This window comes from Pinus tabuliformis, chromosome 8 (genome assembly GCF_031772625.1).
Source record: "Pinus tabuliformis cultivar Carrire ecotype Pingquan chromosome 8, CPIR1, whole genome shotgun sequence".
NCBI lineage: Eukaryota > Viridiplantae > Streptophyta > Pinopsida > Pinales > Pinaceae > Pinus > Pinus tabuliformis.
In genome coordinates, this window is record NC_142294.1 from 1483261926 (window position 1) to 1483287092 (window position 25167).

The window sequence follows — 25167 nt, forward strand, 5'->3', positions numbered from 1 at the left end:
GGTGGTTAAAACATTTTAATGGTATGTTTCTCAGTATCAACAAGATATATAATCCCTTTCATTGTCAACCAGAAATTGACATAAGACATATTTCACAATTATCATACATCGGAAGGGGATCAAAATTTGAGGAAACTAGCTACCACTGCTACCTTTTCTTTTCTATTATATCTTCTATGTGTGTTGTGTATATCTCTATATACATAATTTTCGTGGTGTATGGATATATTGGCAACACATTTATATATTTCCCTAGATTACAACAGGGATACTTGCATCATTTTCTATCCATTCTCCCTAATCTCGAAACAATAAATGTCAATGTCCAATACCTAGTTTTTGCTACTATGGTGGATTTTTCACAATTTCTTAACTCAATACATAATGTATATTTTGAATGGGATTTGGATGCGGATTGTGAGCACTGAGTGCACGCTGTCTAATTAAACAGGAAGCAGAAGGAAGGGTACATTTCTTCTTATTCTAAGTTAAGAATCCTTGTTCTAGGGTGGAGGAGCATTCTCTAAGATTGAGACTTCTATTAGTCTTACCTCAGATCTGGTGTGGACCAGAAATTGAGGTCCAGTCTCTTCAAGGATTGATTTTCTTAAGACTCTTCATTTGGAATATACATGAGTTGGAAAATAGGAAGGATCATGAAAGGATTATCAATCAAATTTAATTAGCTACCATTGAGGATTTGAACTTGTGAGAGAACTGAAAAGAAGAATTAAATATGCTCTCATTCGTTGTGATAATTTTCCTTTGCACTGTTATGAATTATTTTCTTACATTTTAATGTAGCCATGGGCAGAAATCATTTCAATCTGGGATTTAGATTTGCTAAAGCATGCATGTCAACCTATTAGATTTGAGGGTCCTAGGCTTTGGAAAATTGTTATGCATTTCAAGTTCCCCAAGAAGGATTCATCCTACTGGTTGGGATAGATTTCTATGTATTCCTGAGCAAGAAATATTTTGAGATTGGTTGTTTAAAGGTTCAAAGATTCCTGTGGAATATTTTCGGCCTTAGAATAGAGTAAGAAAAGGTTAAGCTTTTGATGATATCCATTCAGAGACTGAAGTCATCAATACACATCAAAAGTTGCAGACCCAGATTAATTAAGCAAGGAGGCATCTAGTACTCCATTGTGAAAGTCATTTCTAGCAACAAAATAAAGACCATCAGATCTACACTCTTCTCCAAAATTTTTTATCTCTGGCACATACATTATTGATTAGTAAATATATATAAAGTCTTGTGGAGGGACAACTCTAATGATGCAAGGCATTCGCTCTCTAATGAGACTAATATATTGATACTAAATGGTCGTCCCTCTGTATGAACATCTACTAGCAAACTTCGAAATTTGAATTCTGGTTCTCTAGTAGTTAGCAACAAACACAAGTCATTCCCAATCTTTGGAAGGATTTCAAGGTGCTAGAACACAAACCATTCACGATCTTTTGACAGATTTTAAAAGTTTCTATGATTATAAATAAACTGTTGATATGTGACTAATGGAAATAACAACTTATAGATGATAGATAATTAATATAAAAGGTCACAAATAATTTTTGTTAACTTTCAACTATATAAAACCACAGTTATTGGCTGGGACTTTTCGTTCGATATCCTTCTGTAAGCCACTCCTTATTTCTCACAATGATTTTGTCAATCAAAGAAATCAAAAAACGCAACCTGCAACGACAACTGATTGGCCCAGCCAGAAGGAAACACACATGGAAGGCCTTGGCCAGGGTATAAAATTTATAGTTGCTAGGATGGAGCTAGCGAAGGCAGAGCCCATAGCTTAAAACATGGGCTATACATTTTATATTTTCCCCTACTTCCAGAATTGTAAGAAAGAAATATTATACCATATTAGTTGGTTTGATGGTTGCGGTTTACCTGGAATGCCAAACCCTTTGAGAAATGGTCCAAATGGAGGATTCTGATTCACAAATTGATACCCTGGCCCTGCTTGCAACGAGTCACCAAGAAATGTAGGATTCTGATTCACAAAATGTATACCCTGGTCCCTGGTGCTGCTTGAAAGGAGTCACCAATTCAGAAATCAGAAATGGAGGATTCACAAACTGAGGAATCCGAAACTATCAAATTTATACACCCTTGCCATCGGTGAAAACCAAATTTGAAAACAAGAGCCGTTCACCAAATCACCTTTGCCCTCCATTTGAAAACCAAAAAATCTCGGTGATGGGGACCAAATCGAACCTGCCAAACCAGAAAAACAAGAAAATGGGCGATTGCAAACGAATTTACATTGCAAAGCAAAAAATCGAGCGATTGTAAGGGAAAATAATCTCTCAAACCAAGCGAATGGGGCTAAACGTCCCTTTTTTAGGCTAAAATAAAAAAAAAAAATTATGTTTTAAATAAAAGTTGGACTACCTATATGAAATGGATGTCTTATAAAAATTCTGCGCAAAACCCCTAAAATTTCACCCCTAAAATTTACCATGCCTCTAAAGATTTGATCCTTCTTAACCAACTTGATGCCTCTTGACCCATGATAAATCCCAAAATTAAAAATAAAAATAAACACTCAATATATTTCATGCTAATCTACATTAAAGTGTGATGGTTAAATTGACCCGCTTATTTTTACCTCAAACAATTAAACCAACTTTTTTCTATAATAAAACTTATCTTATTTTTAATTTATTTATCTTAACTAATAAAAAAACTAAAATCCAAAAAAATAATAATCTTTATATATCTTATTTCTTTCAACTTTATTTACATTTATATATTGAAAAAATCATCTTAAAATTTACTTAATCACCAGATATATTATCTCATAAAAACCATCAAAATCCTCTTTATCACCATAAAACCCATCAAAATCCTCTTTATCACGTAAGATCCTTAGTTCTTAATCAGCCGATATATTATCCATTTTCTGAATTGTGATCCCTCATTGTTCTTTTCAATCAAAATCCTATGCACAATTTATTGTTAAATGACATTATATATGCCAGGTTCTCATCCTTTATTTGAGCTTTCGTGGCTGTTCCATACACAATGGAGAAAGCCAATATCCTCGGGGTCTTCATCCATTGGAGTTTAAATCGAACCTCTAAATCGTTGCGGTGGAGAGTGATATTATACAGTGACCCAATGGTCTGAAAGCAATTAGACCACCATGACTTTGTACATAAAATCCAACTAATCCTGAGAGCCCCAGCTGGAGAGTGATATTATACAGTGATCCAATGGTCTGAAAGCAATTAGACCACCATGACTTTGTACATAAAGTCCAACTAATCCTGAGAGCCCCAGCGACTGACCTTAAATTCGTAGTGACCCACAAAATAAATTGCATGGAATGTGCATTCATCTTATCATTGCAGCGGCCATGACACTCGGTTATTCACTAGAGGCTCCCCATTTGCAAGAACCTTCCAAAGTTGGAAAAATAATTTTGTGGGTACGGACCAACAAACTTCCACATGCGAATAAGAGCGCTACGGCTGAGGACAGATACATGGCTATAAATTAATCACGATGGACACATGCTTTTAAATAAAAGATTTCTGTGCCGAGTGGAATATATTTCGCAGGAGGAGCCCACAAAAATCTGAATATGGGAGGTCATTGATATTCTCAGTTAACCAACGCGTACTACTGGGGTTTTCATCGGCGTTAAAGTGTACTTCGGTGCTGAGAAGAGGAGAAAGGGGAAAAGAAAGATACATTGGTTTGATTATTTCAGAAAACAGTTACAGAACCTTAATGTGCGTAAAACTGTGCTTTGGTCCGGAAATCGGTGATTTAATTTGAGTTTTAGTTTAACAATCTTCAAGGCGAGTTCTTGATTAACACTTGAGGTGGCTTGGGGTTGTGTTAGTGCGGCGGTGTCATCTCTTCTGCGCCTGAAACAGATCGTCATGAGCTTCAGCAGTGCCAGAGGCCCGCAGAGATTTTGTCCGAGACGAATTCCTCTGTGGGAGAAATACGAGCGATTCGACAGCGATGTGGGAAACAATATGCCGAACGATGTTTTCAATATCCCGCCCAAGAAAGTTCCACTGAATATTTGCTGTGAGGCCAGAGATTATGAGGACGAAATGCAAGGAGGATAAAAGAGGGTTTTACAGTGTAAACTCATCTTGTAGGGAATTTTCCCAATTACATATATTTCGTTTCTTCCCGATTCATATATAGCTAGAGTTAGCCAGAAATTTCGAGGTAGAGTTAACAATAAGGAAGAAATTTTAATTTCTTCGGAAATAAAGGGAAGAAATTTCAATTTTAGATAAAGTTAAGTTGGAATGAGGGGAATTTTTCACTATAAAGTAGTATCGTAATCTGTGTATGGAACAGGGGTTTTATCCATTAATAAATCTAACTGAGTTGCTCCAAAAAATTCTATCAAGATTTTGATTGAATGATTTCTTTAAATTTTGATGGGATGATTTCTTTAAATTGATGGAACACAAGATTTTGGCAGCTAAAAAGGTTGTTATAGCATTATTTTATATCGTTTCACCTCGGTAGTAAGAAGAGTTTTTGTTGGACAGGGAGGTATATACTGTTACTGGTATCTGGAATTTTTCATTTTTACATTTAATTAATTATATTTTTATGATGTTTTTACTAACATTGTTTTGAATATAGTTATTTTATTTTATTTATATAAATTTAGTATAAAATTATATTTTTATAATTAAATAGAAATAATACTTTTAAAGCTATTGTTAAATATTATAATGATAATATTTTCAGTTTAACTTGTTACTATATCTCCAAACATATTTATATTTTAATTTTCAGTGCTTACAACCATATATTTTTCTATTTCTTGAATAATATATTATACATTTAAACTTTTATATCTCTAAATACACTTATATTTTAATTTTCAACTCTTACAACCATATATTTTTCCATTTCTTGAATAATGTGTTATACACTTAAACCTTTATTTGAGTTCAACCCATAGCAAAATCTTCTATTTATGTTATTGACACTATGATGTCACATATTACAAAGCTACAAAACTCAATCATAATGGTCACAAAAGAATAAGTTAATCTCTACAAGCATTAAGCAAATGCAACCAAAGTTTTCTTGTTTGTTAAATGATAAACAATTTTTTTTTGGGAATTCAGACATCACTGGGATTCTCAAGTCTACTTTCAACACAATGGAGACAATTGTTATTTGGAAATGATTAACTTATGTACCATAATAATTTTGGTATGTATAAATTCTTTTTAAATGTGTAACTTGCCCAAATAGTGTAACCATAGTTAATCAATTGTTATAAAATACTTTTTTATGACTAGTTTATTATTTTTTTTATATCCACTACAAATGATCAGCAAAACTTGGTCTCCAATGCACCAATATGCTCTATTAATACTAATTTATGGTGACTTGGATTCCATATCAATGTTTGTCTTGGCATACCAAATCCACTAATAACCTAGTTGACATCACTCATCCATGATTAATAAGTTGATTTGGATTCCAAATCAATATTTGTGTTAGCATATCACCTCATTAATAAGTGACATCAACAAGGTGTTACAATTCATAAGATTGACAAACCTAGGTAGTCATAGTAAGTCTATCCATATTCTACTATATATCAATTTGGACCAAGTTAGCATTGGAGGGGCTCAATTACCTTTAATGATCATGCCTAGAGCCAATTAATAGGTATGACTCATTTAAAACATTCAATAATTCAAACATGTATAAATGTGTATTTTTACACATGTAAATGGTCTTATAAGTTGGATTGTACTCTGTGTAAGATCAAGCTTAGTATAATGGTTCTCAAGTATGGTTCTCATGACTTGAGTTGCTTAATTCTTATAATATTTTGTAACTCTTTCTTTTGTATCCATGATTGATGTGCAATCAAACAATCTTGGGAAATATGATTTGTCTTTTTAGTTAGATTGTTCATTATTACCAATTTATTGTCCATTCAACGTATTACTCTTACACTAAATTGCTTAATTGCTTAAGTAAACACATTTTTCTAGCCAATCATTTGTGATACTGATTTGAATCTGACAAGCACTTAATCACTTCAATTCTATTATTAATATATTCTGAACTGATGAAAATTTGATTATTTACAACCATGGACATTCTCTCATGTTAAGAAAAAAAGTTAATAATATTTGTTTTACTTTGTTTAGTTTTTATTCTTGAAATGGTCCTTAAAAAAAAAATCTTTAGCCATCACCTAGTTGCCTAGAAAGCACTTGAGGAGGAATTTTAGTCGTTATTTGTTAAACATGGAGGTGACATATGGCATTTAGAAAAAACATTAATAACAAAAGAACATTTCAATATTGAGCATAAATAAAATATTTCAATGTTCGTCTTATGTAATATAATTTTATATCAACATTATATGTGTGTATGTTTTATCCATAGGTGCTTTCTATTTCCCAGTGTAAAAGAGATATGTAATACATTCATTTCTTTATATAGAGGTGATAAGTGTTATGTGCATAACCAAGATATTTTAAGTGAAGTGAAATATTTCAATACCAAATGACTAACCAACCAACCAACTAAATAACTATATGTATATGTATATATATATATATATGAGAATTTAAAAAAAATTGTTATGGTTAAAAAGTGTGTTCTTCAATAATGAGGAAGATGTGTAATTATTTTTGTGTTTAGTAAAACATTTCAATGATACTTTGCTTGGTATAGGGAGGTGTAATTATTTTCACTGTCAACATGGTTCCTCTTGAGATAGTTTAATCCCCCAAAAGGGGCTTCCATCCTCAACCCTTCCCCACAAGGATTGAACTTAAGACCTAATAGAGATTAAACCCTACACAAACCAACTAATCTACTATTCATGCATCAAATCTTACTAATTGTAAATTATTTATCTAAATAATACAACACCAATATAATAATAATAACAAAAATAATAATTTTTTTTGTTTTCTAAGTGGTGTGAGTCCTATGATTACACCCTTAAACTTTTAGCTTGAGAAACCTTGATCTAGGGGCATCTAAGCCATCAAAATCACCGGGGATGGCCATGGCTGGGTCACCAGCGTTTAACATGATTAGATTTTTTTCCAAAAAAATTCAAATTAATGATCTCTTCACATCACAAAATACCTTAACAATACACCCAATCACAACTTACCCTAAACCCCACAAACAATAATAATAATTATAAAAACTTTTTTATTAAAATTTTATTATATTAAATACAAAATTATCTTTAAAAATACACAAAAATTTCCCAAACTATTAACTATACAACATCAATCAAAATCAAAATCCTTTTTTATCCGTCCAAGCACTCAATCCTTAATCACCAAATATATTATCCATTTTCTTATTCAATCTCCTTGAATTGTGCTTCATTATCTTATGTTTTCAATCAAAATCCTATGATCATGTTCTTGTTAAATTGCATTCCATATCCTACGCTCTCATCCTCTATTTTAGGTTTATTCGCTGTTCCCATATACAATGGAGAAAGACAATATCGTCTGGACTTCGCATCAAACCTCTGATAGCTCTGGTGGTGGAGGAGTGTGATATGACACGGCGACTCTTAAAAGTCTAAAAGCAATGTAGGCCACCATGACTTTGGACATAAAATCCAACTCATCTGGACAACACCAGCGAAAGACCTTAAATTTGTAGAGGCCCACAAAACAAATTATATAGAATGCGCATTCATCTTATCATCAGCAGCCGCCATGGCAGTGCGTATAGACACATGGCTCTCCACTGGGCGAGAATCTTCGCAAATTCTAAAGTTGAAACAATAATTTTATGGGTACGAACCAACCAACTTCCGCAGAAAAACGACAGCGCTACGGCTCAGAATAAACACATGGCTATAGATTAATCGCTATAGACACATGGTTGTAAACACAAGAGAACTGTGACGAGTAAAATATATTTCACAGAAGAAGCCCAGAGAATCTGAATATCCGAGATCATTCTTAGTTAAGCCACGCGTACTACTAGTGGGTATCATCCGCGTTAAGGTTTGATTTGAGTAGGGTTGTACCATAATCTTTGAATGGAACAGGGGTTTTATCCATTTCTGAATTTACCTGAATTGTTATAAAACTTTTATCATGTCTTTTTCATGTTTTTAGAAAGATTGTCTCGTCGAATAAGAGAAGTACACTTTTTTTATTTTTATTTTTAATGCAAATGGAATATAATTTGATATTATTTTTTTTTCTAAATCATTATTATATTAATAATTAATATAAATTTATTTTAATTAAGAATATAATAATACTTATGATTATTATTTTAATAATTAATATAAACTTATTTTAATGTAGATATAATAATTATCTATATAAAAAAAATCAAATAAAATTGAGTCAAATTTTTTTGACTAGGTAATATATTAACAATACAAAATAAATAAAAATGTGTATCTATTTAGAGCATTTTTTGAAAAATGAATTCTTGTTTGATATCCTCATAATTCATGGCCACAAATTAGTCCTTAGAATATATGTCTATGCTTCCAAAATCAACTGGAGGCAATTCTTAGCATTCAAACTCTTCTTTTAGGGTCATGCTTAAAGAGATTTTCAGCAATGAAGGAGACTGAATTCCCTTTCTTAAAGGTTTTCACAAATTAGTCCTTAGAGCACGTCTATGCTTCCAAAATCAACTTGGGACAACTCTTAGCATTCAAACTTTCTTCTTTTAAGGCAATGCTTATAGAGATTTTCGACAATGAGGGAGATTGAATTACCTTTCCTAGAAATTGAAGAAAATAATATAGTCCAATCATTAATGAAACCACATAATCTACTTTCAAATCAAGGTCTAGAAACTTGCCAAGTTGGATTTGCACAAAAGGTCCCATTTCTTGTTTGAGGTCTCAAAGCAATCTTAGTTGAATAAGAGTGTTAATATCCAAACAATCTTGTTTCTAAAGTTCCACTAAGAATTTTGCCTCCCACCCATCAAGCAAACAATACCATTAGAGATAAGAAGGCGTCAACAAGTGTTGTGACCCTGCAAATTCATGCTTAGACCTCTTAATGCTAATTTAAACCTTAACTAGGTCACATATAACACAATTATTACCTATGTGATGTACCATTTTCTGAAAGAAGAGAAAGGATATCTAAGCTAAGAATTTACCATAAACCACTGGTGAGCCTCATCATTAGGTATCTATATGGACCTTAATACACCTCCATGCTTATTAAAATCAACTCTTCTCATAATTCCTTACATGTTTTAATTATATTTTGCTTAATAAGATGAGTAAAAGTAAGATGTATGTCTAGTGGTCTAATGTGCATTGATTGCAGGTTTTTGAGAGCAAATGATGGCAATTTTGGCTAATTAAGGGCAGAAACTCGAATGAGACAAGGAGGAGAGATTATAGGAGATAGATCCTCCTCATTAAATCCTCACTCATTCGAATATTCCTCAATCAAATCACACTAGCTTGGAGTTGCAAGCAACCGAGTCATGGAGATCATGGGCAGTCAATCCAGTGATAGTTAAGAGCCAGTTCATCTTGATTTTGGGAGCCAAGCCTCCCTAGATTTAAGGAAGTTGTTGGAGACTTTAGTTGTATAAATAAGGAGGCCTAGAGCCTCATTAGGATTTAGATTTTTTATGTAAGAGCACTAAGCATTTTCGAGTGCAAGTTTGTGGCAAAACATTGTTATGTAATTTTTCTGATATGATAATGAGAATGAGCATTTCCTTGATCCAGCACTAAGTTGACTCAGAGGGTTGAAGCTCTTGGGTTAGGGCCCAACCCTAGCAGCAAAGGCTCCTCTTCTTGTACTTGTATGTTTAGGTTATTTCATAGGTTAATTGTTGAATTGGTTTTAGCATTGTTTCATTGCAAGTAGTGGTAAATTTGATTAGTTTGCTTCCATTTGTGCATAGCTTTAGCAGTAGTTTAGAGAGGTAAAGGAATACCAAAAAGGCTGATAGCAGGTGGATTTGGCCTCACTCCTCCCTTCAGGGACCATGGTTTGAGGAAAAACTCCTATTCAGCCCCAAAAAGACAAAATTCTGATTTCTTATGGAATTTAGGGTTTTCTGCTACTTAGGCCAGCATCTTTTCAGTTTTCAAGGATAGGTTTCAATTGTCATTTATGATATCTTCAACTTTGTATTAGATCTCATGGTGTTTCACAATATTATGCAAGTATTTCCATACATGAACTAGGCAACTAAATAATGAAATTCTGTTTTATTAAGTTGGTTGGAAATCTTTCTTGTTTGACATGATTCAGGAATAAATGCTAGTGATGTATGTATTGCAAGGGTTTCAATACTGCAGGAAGATCTCATGCCAACAACCCCAGCCTAACCTCATCCATCCATGATCACAAAAAGCCACTAAGTCCATCAACCAATTCATCATTCCATAAGCATAACTTTCCAGGTTTGTTGAGAAAATCAAGCCATCTTACAAAATTTTGGTTCATCTCCGAGGAAATCCTAGCCACCCGCTTGCCTTGTTTCTTCCATCATTTACCTTCCTTAAGCCCTATACCATCTTCCAAATCACCCCTATTTCTCTCGACTGGATCCTATAGGAATACAGGGGATCTTGCAGGAGCATTAGGACATCCTGTAGGAAGCATTAGAACATCCTTGTAGGACAACCTGTAGTGGCCTGTTTTGAGGCTAATTTGCGGAAAAAGCATCCTGGAAGATAGGAGAAAACACCTACTTGCCTCCCAAGCCACCTTACATTTCACCATCGTCTCTAACCCACCTACCACACAACCAAGAAGATTTAGTATTCACATTTTGACAAAAAAAAGGACAAAAAGGAAAAAGAGTTATTGTGGTCATTCATGTGCACAATAGTAGAATGTTTAGTTATTTTAGATTGCATGCCTAGGACAGTTAGGATTACACACATGTTAGCTTAGAATTATTCTGAAGCAAGATCTCTTATCAATTAGTTAGATGAGTGGTGTGTTTAAAGCATTGATTCAGCCTTTCATTACTGCAGTAGACAATATTTCCATTCCTCCAATTAGGGTAAAATTCCCCTTTATTCATTAGTAATCAAACTTCTTATGAATCAATAGAAGGCTGGTTTGAGAAACCATAGTGGTCTATCACCATCTCAACAGTGATAAAGAGTGGACCCATTGCATCTGCTTGTGTATACAACACTGTCACCTCCAAGTTTGTATGAACCCCAGGTTGATAAAGTAAAGTTGGTAGCCCCAGGAGTTGCAGCATTCTTGTTGCAATACTGGTGCTCATCACTTTTTGGCGCCGTTTCCAGGGAGGTGTCTGAGTAAGATGTGATTTCTTCTTTCTTTCTTCCATTTCTTATCTCTTTCATTTTGCTATTAGATTCATTTCTGCAAGAGTAATTATAAGTTGGTTTGCTTTCTTTTCCATTCTGCAAATGAGATTTCATTCAGCAGTTAGTATCCATTCAATTTGTTATTTCAATTCTACAATTAGTCTCAAAGCTTGAAAAAACACAAAACAAAATAAAAACACCTCTTTCATGCCTCGTACGAAAAGGGATAACTTAGGAAAAATTCTGCCGAATACCCCCACTTTTTTAAACAGCCAACCTTCCCTCTTCTTCGGTGGTTGTGGATTGCAGGACCCCTTACGAGAACAACCAAAGATTTTTGAAGAGCCTACAGGGGGAGAAGAAGAAGGAGAACCCATTCCGGCTGATCTAATGGCTGAAAATAGAAATGACAGAGGAGATAGAGAAAGAATTGAGGGTTCTTTTCTCATCAGAGAAACCAATGGGGATGGTAAGATGAAAAGCATAAGCCCCTCTGCTCTTCCTCACTTCCATGGCCTAACCTCAGAAGATCCAGATACTTTCTTGTTTGAGTTCGCTATCATATGTAGAACTTATGTTTACACCACTGATGATCAAAAGTTGAAATTATTCCCATCCACTCTCAAGGATGCAGCTTTGTGTTGGTTCATGGGTTTACCTAGGGATAACATCACAACCTAGGCTTAGATGCGGCAAGCCTTCAATAATAAGTATCGGGACTATTGCAGGTCCAAAGACACTAAATAGGAAATTTTTAGAATGACCTTGGGACATGATGAATCTTTAGAGGATTATGAGGAAATATTCCAGTTTAGCTACAAAAGGGCCAGGTGCACACTTGATCTTGAGTCACTCAAGCTAGTCCTACTCAAGGGGTTAGGGAAGACCTTCTGGATACCCTAAACCTGCTAGCAGGAGGGGACATCTACCAGCTACCCTATGATGATATTAAGACAGTCTTTAAGAACCATTCTAGGGCAGCTAGGAAAAAGGGTAGGGGTAGTCAACCAATGGCTAGCTCATCATCTTCCAACACATCCATAAAAGGTGATATTGAAAATATGCTGGAATATTTCAAGAGTGAAATGTTGCAAACCCTTGCCCTACAAATGGACACTATGCACATCAAGAGAAAGCAGGAGGAAGCAAAGATAGCATTAGCCATCTTCTGCCCTAGATGCACAAGGAGGCACCCTAGGAATGAATGTCCATTAAACCTTATATAAAAATGCTCAGTCTGTGAAGAAAACCACACCACAAACAAGTTCCCTTCTCTACCTGGACTAAAAGTTGTGTATTATGGAACTGAAGGGGTGACTGAATAACTCTGCTACATAAATCAAAGGATACCTCATGGGCCTTGACCATACCAGCCGGGCATGAAAGGGTCCTCCTATGCATATTACAACTCTAACCAAAACCCATCCATTCCCTCTTGGGGTCCCCCTACTCACCCCTCCTGGTCTACACCTTCTCCTTGGTATTTTTCACCTTAGTACTATTCCTAGCCGACCAACCAGTCATTTCAGCCATATACTCCTCCATAGCCTTAGTGGAATGCACAACCCCAGGGGTGGAATGCACCACCCCATGGTTTGAGGCCCCCACACAACAATCCTCCAACTTTATTGCCTTCACCTCCTACTCAACCACAGATTTTACACCCTGATCCACCTAAACAACTTGAGATGCCTGCCCATCCAAATTTGAACTCGAATAATAGACAGACACAACAAGTATATAGTGGAGAGACATCCTACCCTGCTTATGCTATGGAAATTCAGGAAATCAACCTAAGGTCTGGGAGAGTACTCCCAGACAACCAACCTCCATCTCCACCTAGGGAGAGTGAGGAGGAAAGAGAGGAAATTATGCCTAGAGTGAATCCACCACCCTTTCTTGAAAGATTAACTCATCCAGTCTAGCCTACCCCAGAAGAGAATGAACTTCTGGGTGAATTGAAAAATCTATGTGTCAAAATTCCACTTCTCCAAGCCATTAAGGATGTACCTATTTACAACAAATTGATTAAAGAGAAGTGTTTCAAACATCCAGGGAGGCAAAAAAGAGACACCCCTACCATTAATGTCATTGGAAAACTGTCCGACTTAATGTTGGGGCAGGTAATTTGCCCAAAGTATTTAGACCTTGGAAGCCCTGTAGTAGATGTGCACATCAATGGCACCATTGTCCCACACACCTTGATTGATCTTGGGGCTGCCATTAATGTAATGACTAAGGACACCATGCTCAAGCTAAATCTCCAGGGTTCATTAAGAAAGACCACAACAATCTTGCAGCTTGCAGATCGTTCCACAGTAGCCCCTGAGGGGATTGTTGAGGATGTGATGGTCTCCATTGACTCCTGGGAGTACCCTGCAGACTTCCTAGTTCTCCAGCCTAAGGCCAAGCTTAATGGTTATCCTCTCATACTTGGGAGGCCTTGGTTAGCCATTGCCAATGCCTACATCAGCTGCAGGGCTGGAAATATGACTATAAAAAATGGGCATCTGTCCAAGCAGTTGGTCTTGTACCCTCCTGCTCAGCCATATTTAGAACATGATTTACCTTTATGTCTAGAAGAGGAGGAAGAAAAATAAGTTTACACAACCCAACTCTATACCCCAGAAGCTACCATGGGAGGAGGACAGCTGGATGAAGATGATTTGATTGAACAAATACTCTAAAATACGACTCCCAACACCTTGTCCTTAGAGGAAGTAGTAAAGGAAACCAAGAGAAACCATCAAATTGATCTATGATTAGCTGATTCAAACCCTAATTGTGTCAAGAAAATAGAATTCAACCCTGAAAGAACTTTGAAAATCAAACCCTCTCCTTCTATACACCAAGAAGAAGAGTTGTGCAACATGCTAAGGGAACATATGGATGCCTTCACTAGGAGTTACAAAGAAATGAAGGGAGTGCACCCCTCAGTGTGTACCACATTTATATCAAAGAAGGTTGTAAACCAGTCTAACAACCCCAAAGGAGAATGAATCCAGCTCTCAAGTATATAGTCAAAGAAGCACTGCAAAAGCTATTGGATGCAGGATTCATTTACCCTATCTCGGACAATGAGTGGGTTTCTTCTTTGGTGTTGGCTCAAAATAAAAAGTGGAAGTGGAGGATTTGTGTTGATTATAGAGTTAAACAAATCAACAAAGAAGGACCATTTCCCTCTACCTTTCATCGACCAAGTGTTAGCTGGCCTGGTAGGGAAAAAGTTTTTCTCTCTCTTAGATGGGTTCAGCGGGTACAATCAAATCCAGATTAGCCCAGAGAATCGACATAAAACCACCTTCACCTATCCTTGGGGTACTTTCGCTTATAGGGTCCTTCCTTTTGGCCTATGCAATTCCCCTGCCACTTTCCAGAGGGCAGTCCTGAGTATCTTTGCTGAGCTAGTCCATGATGCAGTGGAAATTTATATGGATGATTTTACACCCTATGGGTGTGATTTCCATGAGGCTCTCTCCAACTTGGGTAAGGTGCTGAACAAATGCATTGAAATGAACTTGTCCCTTAGCCCTGAAAAATGTGAGTTCTTGATGACTGCAGGGACTGTTCTAGGTCATTCAATATCCCAGAAAGGACTGTAGGTGGACCCGAATAAGATATCCATCATCCAAAGGGTCCCACCTCTGCAAAAGCAGAGGGATGTCAGAAGTTTTCTAAGCTTAGTTGGATACTATAGGATATTTATAAAAGACTTCAGCAAGTTAGCTTCTTATTTATTTGGGTTATTGGCCAAAGACTCCGAATTTTTATGGTCAGAAAGTTGTCAAGAGGCATTGGACACCCTAAAGTACAAGTTGACTACTACATGTATTCTCTGAGGCCTAAATTGGGCTCTTCCTTTCCATATACATGCTGATGCCTCTCACAAAGCGATAGGAGCAGCTCTAGGCCAGATAGATGACAAGCTACCTTATTCCATTTACTTCATTAGTAAGAATCTGTTAAAAGCTAAATTGAACTACACAGTGGCTGAAAAGGAGCTCCTAGCTATTGTGCATTCATTGAACAAATTTAGGCATTACATTACAGGTTACTAAACGTTTGTACATACTGACCATGCTGCAATTAAATACTTGATGAATAAACTTGATGTAAATGCTCGGATTAGTAGATGGTTACTTTATTGCAACAATTTGATTTAACTATTATTGATAAGATTGGCAAGGAGAATGTTGTTGCAGATTTTTTTATCCAGATTGACTTTGCTTGTAGGGGAGGAAGGAATGGTTGATGATCAGCTACCAGATGAACACTTATTCCCCATTTCAGTTCTCTCTCCATGGTTTGTTGACATAGAAAATTACTTGGTGTCTGCACAATTTCCACCAAATTTGTCCTCGAAGGAAATGATAAATATTGTGAGGAAGAGCGCCCCATTCACTTGGATTGGGGGCAACCTCTTCAAGCTAGGCCAGGATCAAGTTCTGAGAAGATGTGTCAGGGAGGATGGAGTCTTTGACATCCTTCTGACCTATCATAATGGGCCTTGTGGAGGTCACTTTGTAGCCAAAAGGACATCATTCAAGGTGCTGCAAGCTGGTTATTACTGAACCACTCTTCACCAGGATGTGAGGAGGTATACTAGTCAGTGTGATCGGTGCCAAAGGATGGGGAAACCTACTCGAAGGGATGAAATGCCTTTGAAACCTCAAGTGACTTTTGAGCCATTTGACAAGTGGGGCATGGATTTCATTGGACTCATTAACACTCCATCCAGGAAAAAGCAGTACATCATTGTGTGCACTGACTGTTTAACCAAGTGGACTGAAGCCAAGCCACCAAAGCAACAACAAAAGGGAGAGTGGCTGACTTCTTAAGGGAAAATATATTTTATAAGTTTGGGTATCCAAGAGAACTGGTCACTGATCAAGGCAGTTAAGTTACATCTCACATGATTGAAAATTTGTTAAGCCAGCACAAGATCAAGCATAGAACATCCATGCCTTAGCACCCACAAGATAATGGGCAAGTAGAGGTGACCAACAGAGTGCTGGAAGGCATTCTGAGCAAAGTAATTAGCAGCAGTAGAAAGGATTGCGCAGATAGATTAGTTGAGGCCACTTGAGCCTACAATACGACCTGGAAGACCACCACTAGATTAACTCCTTATGAGCTGGTCTATGGGAAGAAGGCCATGTTGTCCATTGAATTTGAATACAACACCTTAAGAACAACAACACAACTGGATCTAGATCTCACCAGGGCACAACAAGAAATATTGCTCCAGTTTAATGGGTTAGATGAATTTAGGATGCAGGATGTCTTGCACACAGAGGTGACTCAAGTTCAAAGGAAAATTTGGCATGGCAAGAACATAAAGGATAAATAGTTTCAAGAAGGTGATTTGGCTTTGTTGTATGATTCTAGATACAAGGATTTTAAAGGAAAATTAAGGACTAGATGGTTAGGGCCTTATGTCATAGAAAAATGTCATGATAATGGTTCAAGACAGATAAGAACCATTGATGTAGAGGCTATCCCTTTACTTGTCAATGGGTACACGTTGAAGGTCGACAAGAAGCCCTTGTCAAAGAAATAATTCATCAATGGCATCAGCAAGACAATGATGGTCGTGGATCAAGTCACAACTTCTACCCCATCAAGTCCCTTGAAAAAAAGAAAAGAAAAGAAAAGAAAAGAAAAGAAAAGAAAAGAAAAGAAAAGAAAGAAAGAAATAAAGAAAGAAAGAAAGAAAGAAAGAAAGAAGAGTCAGGTGAAAACCAAAAAAAAGGAAAAAAAAAAAAAAGAAGGCTGAGGTGAAAACCTCCATGAGGCACCTAAGTCCCACTGTTGGGTTGAAAACCTCTTGAGGCGGCCCAATGGTGTTGAAAAGAAAAGAAAAAAAAAAAAAGATCTTTGGGTGAAAACCTCTTTTGAGGCACCTAGGGCAAGCAGCTAAGATGAAAACCTCCTTGGAGGCAGACTAGTTGTTTTTAAAAAAAAGAGAAAAAATGAAAAAAAAAATGGAGAAAAGAAAAAATTTGAAAATGTTGTTTGCAGGTCAGCCAGAGGAGGGTCAGCGCGACTTGAGAGGAACATAAGGACCTACACAATCCATATTTTAATTCCTCCATCTCATATTCTTCATTATTCCATCAATCCCTCCATTTATGAACTCCTCCAGCTCAGTTTACACAGGCTCTGTGTTTTCTACAGGATTCCCTGTAATCCTATAGGATTCTCTGAAAACCTACAGGAGTTTCCTGTAGGAATTACAGTGGCTTTAGAATCTCAAGAAAAGTGACCCTAGAGTAAGGGGATGACCAACCTATGTCAAAAAAATAAAATAATCACTCCACCACATCATCACCTTGTTACCCCTGCGTCCATCCAATAATTCAATTCAAAAAATATACAATTTTCAAAGAAAATGAAAAAAAAAAAAACAAATAAAAGAGGGTGAGAACAAAGGATAGAGGGACAATACCTGAAGGCTATACCTCTCACCTACCATTCACTAGAACCCTTCTCTACTCATGTCAACAATCCTCATGCTCCAGAAGTGAAAAAGTATGAAAGTTTAGGGGAGAGGCAGCTACAGGACATCTTGTAGGTTTCCTGTAGGAAATCCTGTAGCAGCCTATCCCATAAAGGAAATTTCACAGGGTTTCAACCATCTTTAGCATAAAGATTCCAAGGTTAAGGAAGCTCCTCCAGAGCTCAATAGTAGCAACAAGATCATCAGCATCACTCTCCAGTACCTACACATCCAAGGAAACAAGCATCAAAAGAGGCCAATACAAAAAATATGCAACAAATACACAACACAGGGACATCATTCTCCAACAAGCAACATCATCAAAGCATCTTACCCGCATGTATGCCATTTTACTCATGCTCTCGCATTAGCATTATATGATAAAAAATGTAGGATTATGTAAGAGTTGGTTTTATAAACAAAGGTGGCCAGTTAACTTGGCCACCTTCAACTAGTCGACGAGGAGAAAACAGTTAGACCACTCCACACGTGGTAGCAGTCAAATCAGAAGAAAAAGGAGATAATTCCAAAAATGGTTAAGTTACAGAGGAACAAAGTGGGAGATGATTACGAGGTAAGTGGAATGATGGACTGATAGTGGGACCAACGGTCCAAGAGGAGGTGCTCATACTTAGACAGCCAGCGCACCATCCCACACAAACATCCATATAAGGAAATAAAACACTGATTCCCACACTAAAAGAGAATTTGCAATCTCAAGAATTCATCGAAAAGAGGTTTCCTTGGCCTTCTTGAAGCAACACCTACAGGAGACAGTGAGCATTTTGTAGTGCATAAGCACCTACAGGAAAACCTATAGGATCCTACAAGAAGATCTACAGGATACAAAGCAGTCATTACAGCATTATCAGTGGTCACTAAGGGAGGAAATATTGAAGGAGTGTCCTCATCAACATGTAACCAGCGAGGTAGGAGGTATACCTTCCCATGTTTTCCAGTTAAAAAGAAGAATAAATCCTCATTTGGTTAAGGTAGTTGTAGTCTAGGAGAATTATATTGCAGAGTTAAAATTTAAATCTCTCTCACCCACCATAATTCTTGAATTATATCCATACAAGCCTCCACAATTACCAGGGAAATATGACAAGGGGTCTTAACAAGAGGGAACCCAAAAACACAGTGAGAATTCATCAACACCCTCCTGTAGTAGAAATTTTCACAAGGCACAATTGGATGGGGTTCTTTGAAAGAATGAGAGGATACAATTATGAGGTGGCCAAAGACTTTTCTCTCTCACTCATACACCTCACTAGGACCCATTCCACTGTTGTGGTGAAAGGCCTATCAGTAGAAATCGCCCCTGAAGTTAGAAGAAGAATCATCACACTCCCTTTAAGGTTACCTTGGAGAAAAGAAGATAAGGGTAACAACACCATTGCAAAGAAGAAATTATTTTTGGAAGGGGAGGAGGCAACGGAAGACAAAAATGGGGTTAGAAGAGAAAGCCTTCCATACCCTTAGAATGAAGTTAGTTACCACCTCATTAAATATATATCATGTGAAGGGAGATATAGTGTGGTGTATGGATAACATTTCAGACTCCTCTAAGGACTGAGATTTGGAGTAGACACACCTCCTCAAAACATATTAAGTATACACTACTTTCTTCTTCAATCAATGATAGATATAGCCTTTCCTTTCTTAGTTGTAACTTGATGCAGATCTAGCTCTGATACCCTTGATGTAGAGCCAAACAGGGATGAATCATTGTCTACTCTTGTATTATTCATGGTTATATCCACAAAAGTAATGGAACAGGCTTGTTCCTATTTGGATAAATCATGGCTATGGGTCAAAGGTCACTACTTGTAGCTCTCCCAAGCATAGCCCCCCAACTACACAAGGCCTAGTTATTTCTTGACCTTTCCCCATCCTAGCTCTCATGCTTGGGGTTTCTTTTAGCTCCTGGCTCCAATTCATTCCATGACTTCACTTCCTGATCGTAGCCAAAGAACTATAAAGCACTCAATAGTAATCAAAACCGTTGGTCGGTATTATTATTCCACCCCACATTTCCCTATCTCTTTTTTTTATGCTTACCAACTTAATGAATCAAAATATATTTACATTATGGGTTGTTATACAATTGTCCCTCTTCACAAAATATCTCGACCCAATTGGTTGGTTCTTTTACAATGTGCCACATGGATAAAAATGTCAACTCACCAAAACTTCCTAACACCCTAGATTCCTTCTAGAACTATGACACTTTTGCTTACGTGAAAATTTTCTAATTTACCCAAAATTACATCTGAGGGATTTCACTCCCATGGAAATTCTAATACCCTTTAGGTTTGGTAAAATATGAAGGACTTGGTGTTTTATGCTCCTACATGAGACTCTCCAAGTTAAAAAATTTCATGACCTCCTAATCATGTGTAGTTATTTTTTGAATCTTCGAGGATCCCAATCTTAATTTTGTCATCATCCACTTTGTTGGCCACTTTTTAGTCTTGTTGTTGCTTATTGACACCTTCCAAGATACCAAATTTTGGTTTGTTGATCCCCACATGAATTAGTGTGGATTTCTTTAGCCAACTTCATTACAAGGATGAACATCTCTTCTAACTTTGTCTCTTCCACATATTATAAATGCTAACTTTTTCTTGTTGTCCTTAGTTGGCCTAGATTGCAAACGTTTTTGTGCATCTTTTCACATTATTTGTTGATGTAAACACACACAATCAAATGATTGTTTCTATTTGTCATAATCATCTCAACATGCCTCTCCTCGAGAATTTTCTTCATCAGCACGTATATCTCCACTATCTCATTATGCGGTGTGGTATTCTGGTATTCTACTAACTTGAGTTGTTGTCACTGCCCCAATGCAACTCAACTTTAAATTTTAAAATTAGTATGGCATATATTTCAATTTCACCCAACACTTCTTTAAGGACATTTAAGGAATTTTGTTTCCTCATCCATAACTACTTTAGGAAGGATTTCCTTTCACTTTCCAACTGATGAGCCCTAGTATTGCAACAAGAATGTTGCAACACTTGAGGCTATTGACTTAAATTATCAACTCGGGGTTCATACAAACTTAAGAGGGGTTGACACTGTATGTGCAGCAAACACCTTCCTCTTCCTAGTTTGACTCCCTTTGATGCAAGTGAAAGAAGGAAATGAAATGGATTCAAATGAACAAAGATCTAAGTAAGTTGCCAATCCTAAGTTTCAAAAGGAAAATAACAATAAGAAAATATATTCTACTTGGAAAGTAAATGGTAGGAAGGAAATATATTCTATTTGCAAACATGTAAAGCATAATGATAACTAGGAAAATATAATCTATCTTGCTGGAAAGGAAATGGAATTTAAACGAGATCTATTCCATTTTTTATGAAAGGAAAGTCCTAGAGTACTCTTGCGAAAAGGAAATTACAGTCCGCATAAAGTAAATTGCGAAAAAGGAATCTAGATTAATTTGCAAAAATCAACATTCAAGAAGTTAGAAATATAAGAGCTAAATAGCAGCCTAACCAAACCTCAGCTCAACAAAAGTGGCCTCAGAGCCTTCATAGGCTATAAATCTACTTCTATCATGAATTTGGAGTGAATCTAGGCAAGGAAAATCTCGAAAACAAATTTTTACATGTTTGTTATAGGACTGTTACAGGAGTGGCAAGATTGCTACAGGAGAGAGATAACTTGTCAAATGCCCAAGAAAATCAAATGAAAATTAAATGCGACAAATTTTTTTTTATGCAGTTGGATGTACTAGGACTCCATTCCAAGTGGAATCACTAAAAAATACCCACGGGGGCTTCACTCAATCAATCTATAACATAGCACATGTGTTCATGTCATATTAAACAATACCCTTAATTTGACTACATATTGGAAAACACCTCTAAAAATCACTTTATTTAATCCCCTACCAATACAAATCCAATACACCTTCCAAATTTGAAAAGCCCCTACTTTCACTAGATATTGTATGTATCCAATTTTTCATTAACATTTTTTATACCCATTTATAATTGTATCCATTTATTTGTATTAACAATTGTACGCATATTCTACACTAGAAAGAATAACCTAATACTAGGTAGTTGAAAACTTGAAAGTTTCAATAAAAGAGAGGTAGATATAAGTTGGTTGATTTACAAATACATATTGTGGAAAATTTGAATGGAAAATACATATATTTGAACTCTCAATTACATTTATATTCTATTGAATACTGAAAAAGAGACACTACACTAGTTTAAAACGAAACCTCAATAACCAATACAATGCCACACCTTTCATCTCGCTTATAGAATAGGAAGAGAAGAGAAGGTAAAATGAATATGGACACATGAAAAATCCTATCTGGTTGGACTTTATCAAATCATAGCCCTAACCTGATCACCTAGTGCACCATAGTTGCATGGTAAGAGTTCTAAGTAGGTGTGTCTCCATCAAAAGATAAACTGGAGATGCAAGCATGGATCCCTTCCATGAGATCTGTGTCCTCTACCTAAGATGGGAATTTATCATGCACAAGTATTCTAATTGACTAAGTATATGCACCCTTTTAGTAAGAATAGATCATGAATGCTAAAAATAACTAAAGAAAATCTCTAATAATAGAAAAAATCTATCCAAAACTGGAATTGCTAAATTTGAAACAACATCTAAACTAGAATTAATTGAAGGTGTGACATGCATGCCCTTAGCATGCATGCACCTTCTTCCAAACAATAGTCTTTTTCACTATCCCCTGTGGCATGCTCGTGCCTTCTACCAAGCAATAGTTGGTATCAATGTATCCTTCACTTGCATTCAACTTGGTCATCACTAATGTAGGGAAAGGGTGAAAGTGCCATATATGTTGTCTTCTCTACTGCCCCATCATTGGGAGGATCACTAGCTTAGCAAAAAGTAAAAAATGTTAACACACACATTAGACATAGATCATAGAGGTATTAGTAATGTGATGCATGTTTGTTCTGAAGCAAGGCTACTTAGGAGTGGGAGCTGAAGTGGGAAGTGAGAGTAGAAGTAGGAAGTGGGAGTGGAAGCAAGAGCAAGAAATGACATTTTCAAAATGTTTGAGGTTGGGAGAGATTTTGGAAGTGAATTTTATATAATATATATTTTTATATATTTTAATGCATATATGTCAAAGATCTTGCAGAATGACATTAGGGGCATTTTGAGGTCTAAAATGGGCCTCCTAAGGAAATTATAAAATAATGGTGGAAATAATAAAATAAGATTAGATAACATCATTAAATTTTATAGGGAAAAAAGAAAAAACTATTTTTTCAACTCGTGTTTTCAACTTATCTCCCTATGGGTTTACTCAAATTTTGAGTGGGAAAACTTGTTGGATGCAGAATTTGATTCCTCATCCAAGGAGTACCCATGTTTCATATTTTCGCTGGACCTTGCTACACGAAAAATGATAAATACATGAAAAAAACATGATTGCAATCACATTTTTCATGCATTTCTCATTTTTCTTATATCAGGGTCAATCAAAAGTATGCAACATGGGTACTCTTTGGATGAAGAATTAAATTTTGCATCCAATGAGAACTCCCGCTCGAAATTTGAGTAAAACCTTAGGGAGATAAGCTGAAAATACAAGTTGAATTTATTATTTTATTATTTTTTAATATTTTTACTTTTTAACCCCAAAAATGGTGAATATCACCCATGGTTGAAATCATCATCTTGAATCCTATTGGTTCTTATAAAGTTTATTTTGGTTGTACATTTTTTTAGGAGGCCCATTTTAGACCTCAAAAGTTCTCTAATGTGAATTTACGATTAAAAACATAAAAACATGGATTAAACCATATAACATCATTTATCTAGTATTTATAATGTTCATGAACCATAGGTCCACAAATTACAAGTTCACATTTCTATAGCATGTAAGGGTGCACATAACCAAAATAACATCGAGTGCAATCCACCTCTTAACTGAAAATACATCAACAAATAGGTTGTGTATGACCTATAGCATCCAAAAAAATCATGCTATAACAAATACCTACATATCATCAAAATCATTGCCTATCTTGGGATATTTGTCATTTATATCACCCTCTATGCATTAACATAAGATAGAAAAACCATAGCAAGTCAAGTCAACATTTTGTTTCAGTGATAGGCATATTTTTAGTAGAGTCATGGTAGAGGACTTTAACAACCAATGTCACTAACATCAAAGTACATAGAGGGCTTGGTTCTCTTGATTAAATAGGAGTTCCATACCCTAGTACATGACAAATTCTGATGGGAAACATTGCAATCCCCCCAATCCTAAAATCCTAAAAAACTAATAAGTCTGCTGGATTTTGAGTGAGATCTAAAATTCTACTTTCTCCATATGAAATCGGATGAGGTTGGAACCACTCTCAAACATCACGAGTCACTTCATGGTAATGTTAAAAATTTAAGTAAAACGATGAAATTGAAAGATAAAGGAGAATGAATTGCATTTCAATACTAGGGTCATAGGTTTGAATATTAGGATACTATGGACCTAGTTTTACCATAGTTTTTTCTTTCTCCCTCCCATTCTCGATACTTCCACAATACTCCTGAACCTCTATTTCTCTAGCCCACTTGTTTTTTGCCTCTGTGTGGCCAATGTATTGTATAAACAATACCTTAGAATACACATATTGGTATACAACATATAGAAACCATTTACCACCCTATTATAGGCTCAATATATTACTTCATTTTTTCCTCACTTTTTCTGCCCCAATATGAATGCACGTGATATGGTATTTCTTTTTCAGTGAATCCCCCATGAAAATACTGCCACTAACATGTGCTAAAAAATAGCAGAAAATCACTACTCTAAAAAACGGAAATTCAAGAATTAGTGAGCTAGTTAACCTATCAAATGCCTAACCTAATCAAGTGAAAATTCTATGGGGTAATTTTTTTTATTAACTTGAATTTTTTTATGACCCAATCTAAGTGGAATCAACTCAAATGAAGCTCAGTGACACGTTCTAAAAAATAGAAGAAAATTACTACTATTTTGCTACAAGGGACTTCTAGAAATTCTAGATTTGTGAACTAGTAAACCAATCCAAGTAGCTCAATGATAAATATGACTTTTCAAAGCTATTATAAGGATGCATCATGCTTTTGACTCTGTAAATAACCTACAAAATAACTCACTTCAATCATTTAACCAATGTAACCTACAACAAAAGAGGCATGAACACTAAATGTAGAAATAAGAGATGCAAGTGAAAAAGACATTCAAAGGAAATAAATAAATTGTACAAGAGGGCTCTGAGGCTCCTAGTATGGCCAAGCCCAAGGATACTCAGAGTCTTATGAAGGAAACCAAGCTTTAGAAGCTAAAAATAGCAC

The 25167-nt window shown here is 36.0% G+C and overlaps 1 protein-coding gene across 1 annotated transcript; it reads left to right on the top strand.

Annotated features, from left to right (window-relative positions):
• Positions 1-3671: 3671 nt before the first annotated feature.
• LOC149241432 (uncharacterized) lies at positions 3672-4533 on the top strand. Its single transcript, XM_089367523.1, has one exon. The coding sequence runs from the start codon at positions 3916-3918 to the stop codon at positions 4108-4110; it is 195 nt and encodes a 64-aa protein (XP_089223649.1). The 5' UTR covers positions 3672-3915; the 3' UTR covers positions 4111-4533.
• Positions 4534-25167: the final 20634 nt, after the last annotated feature.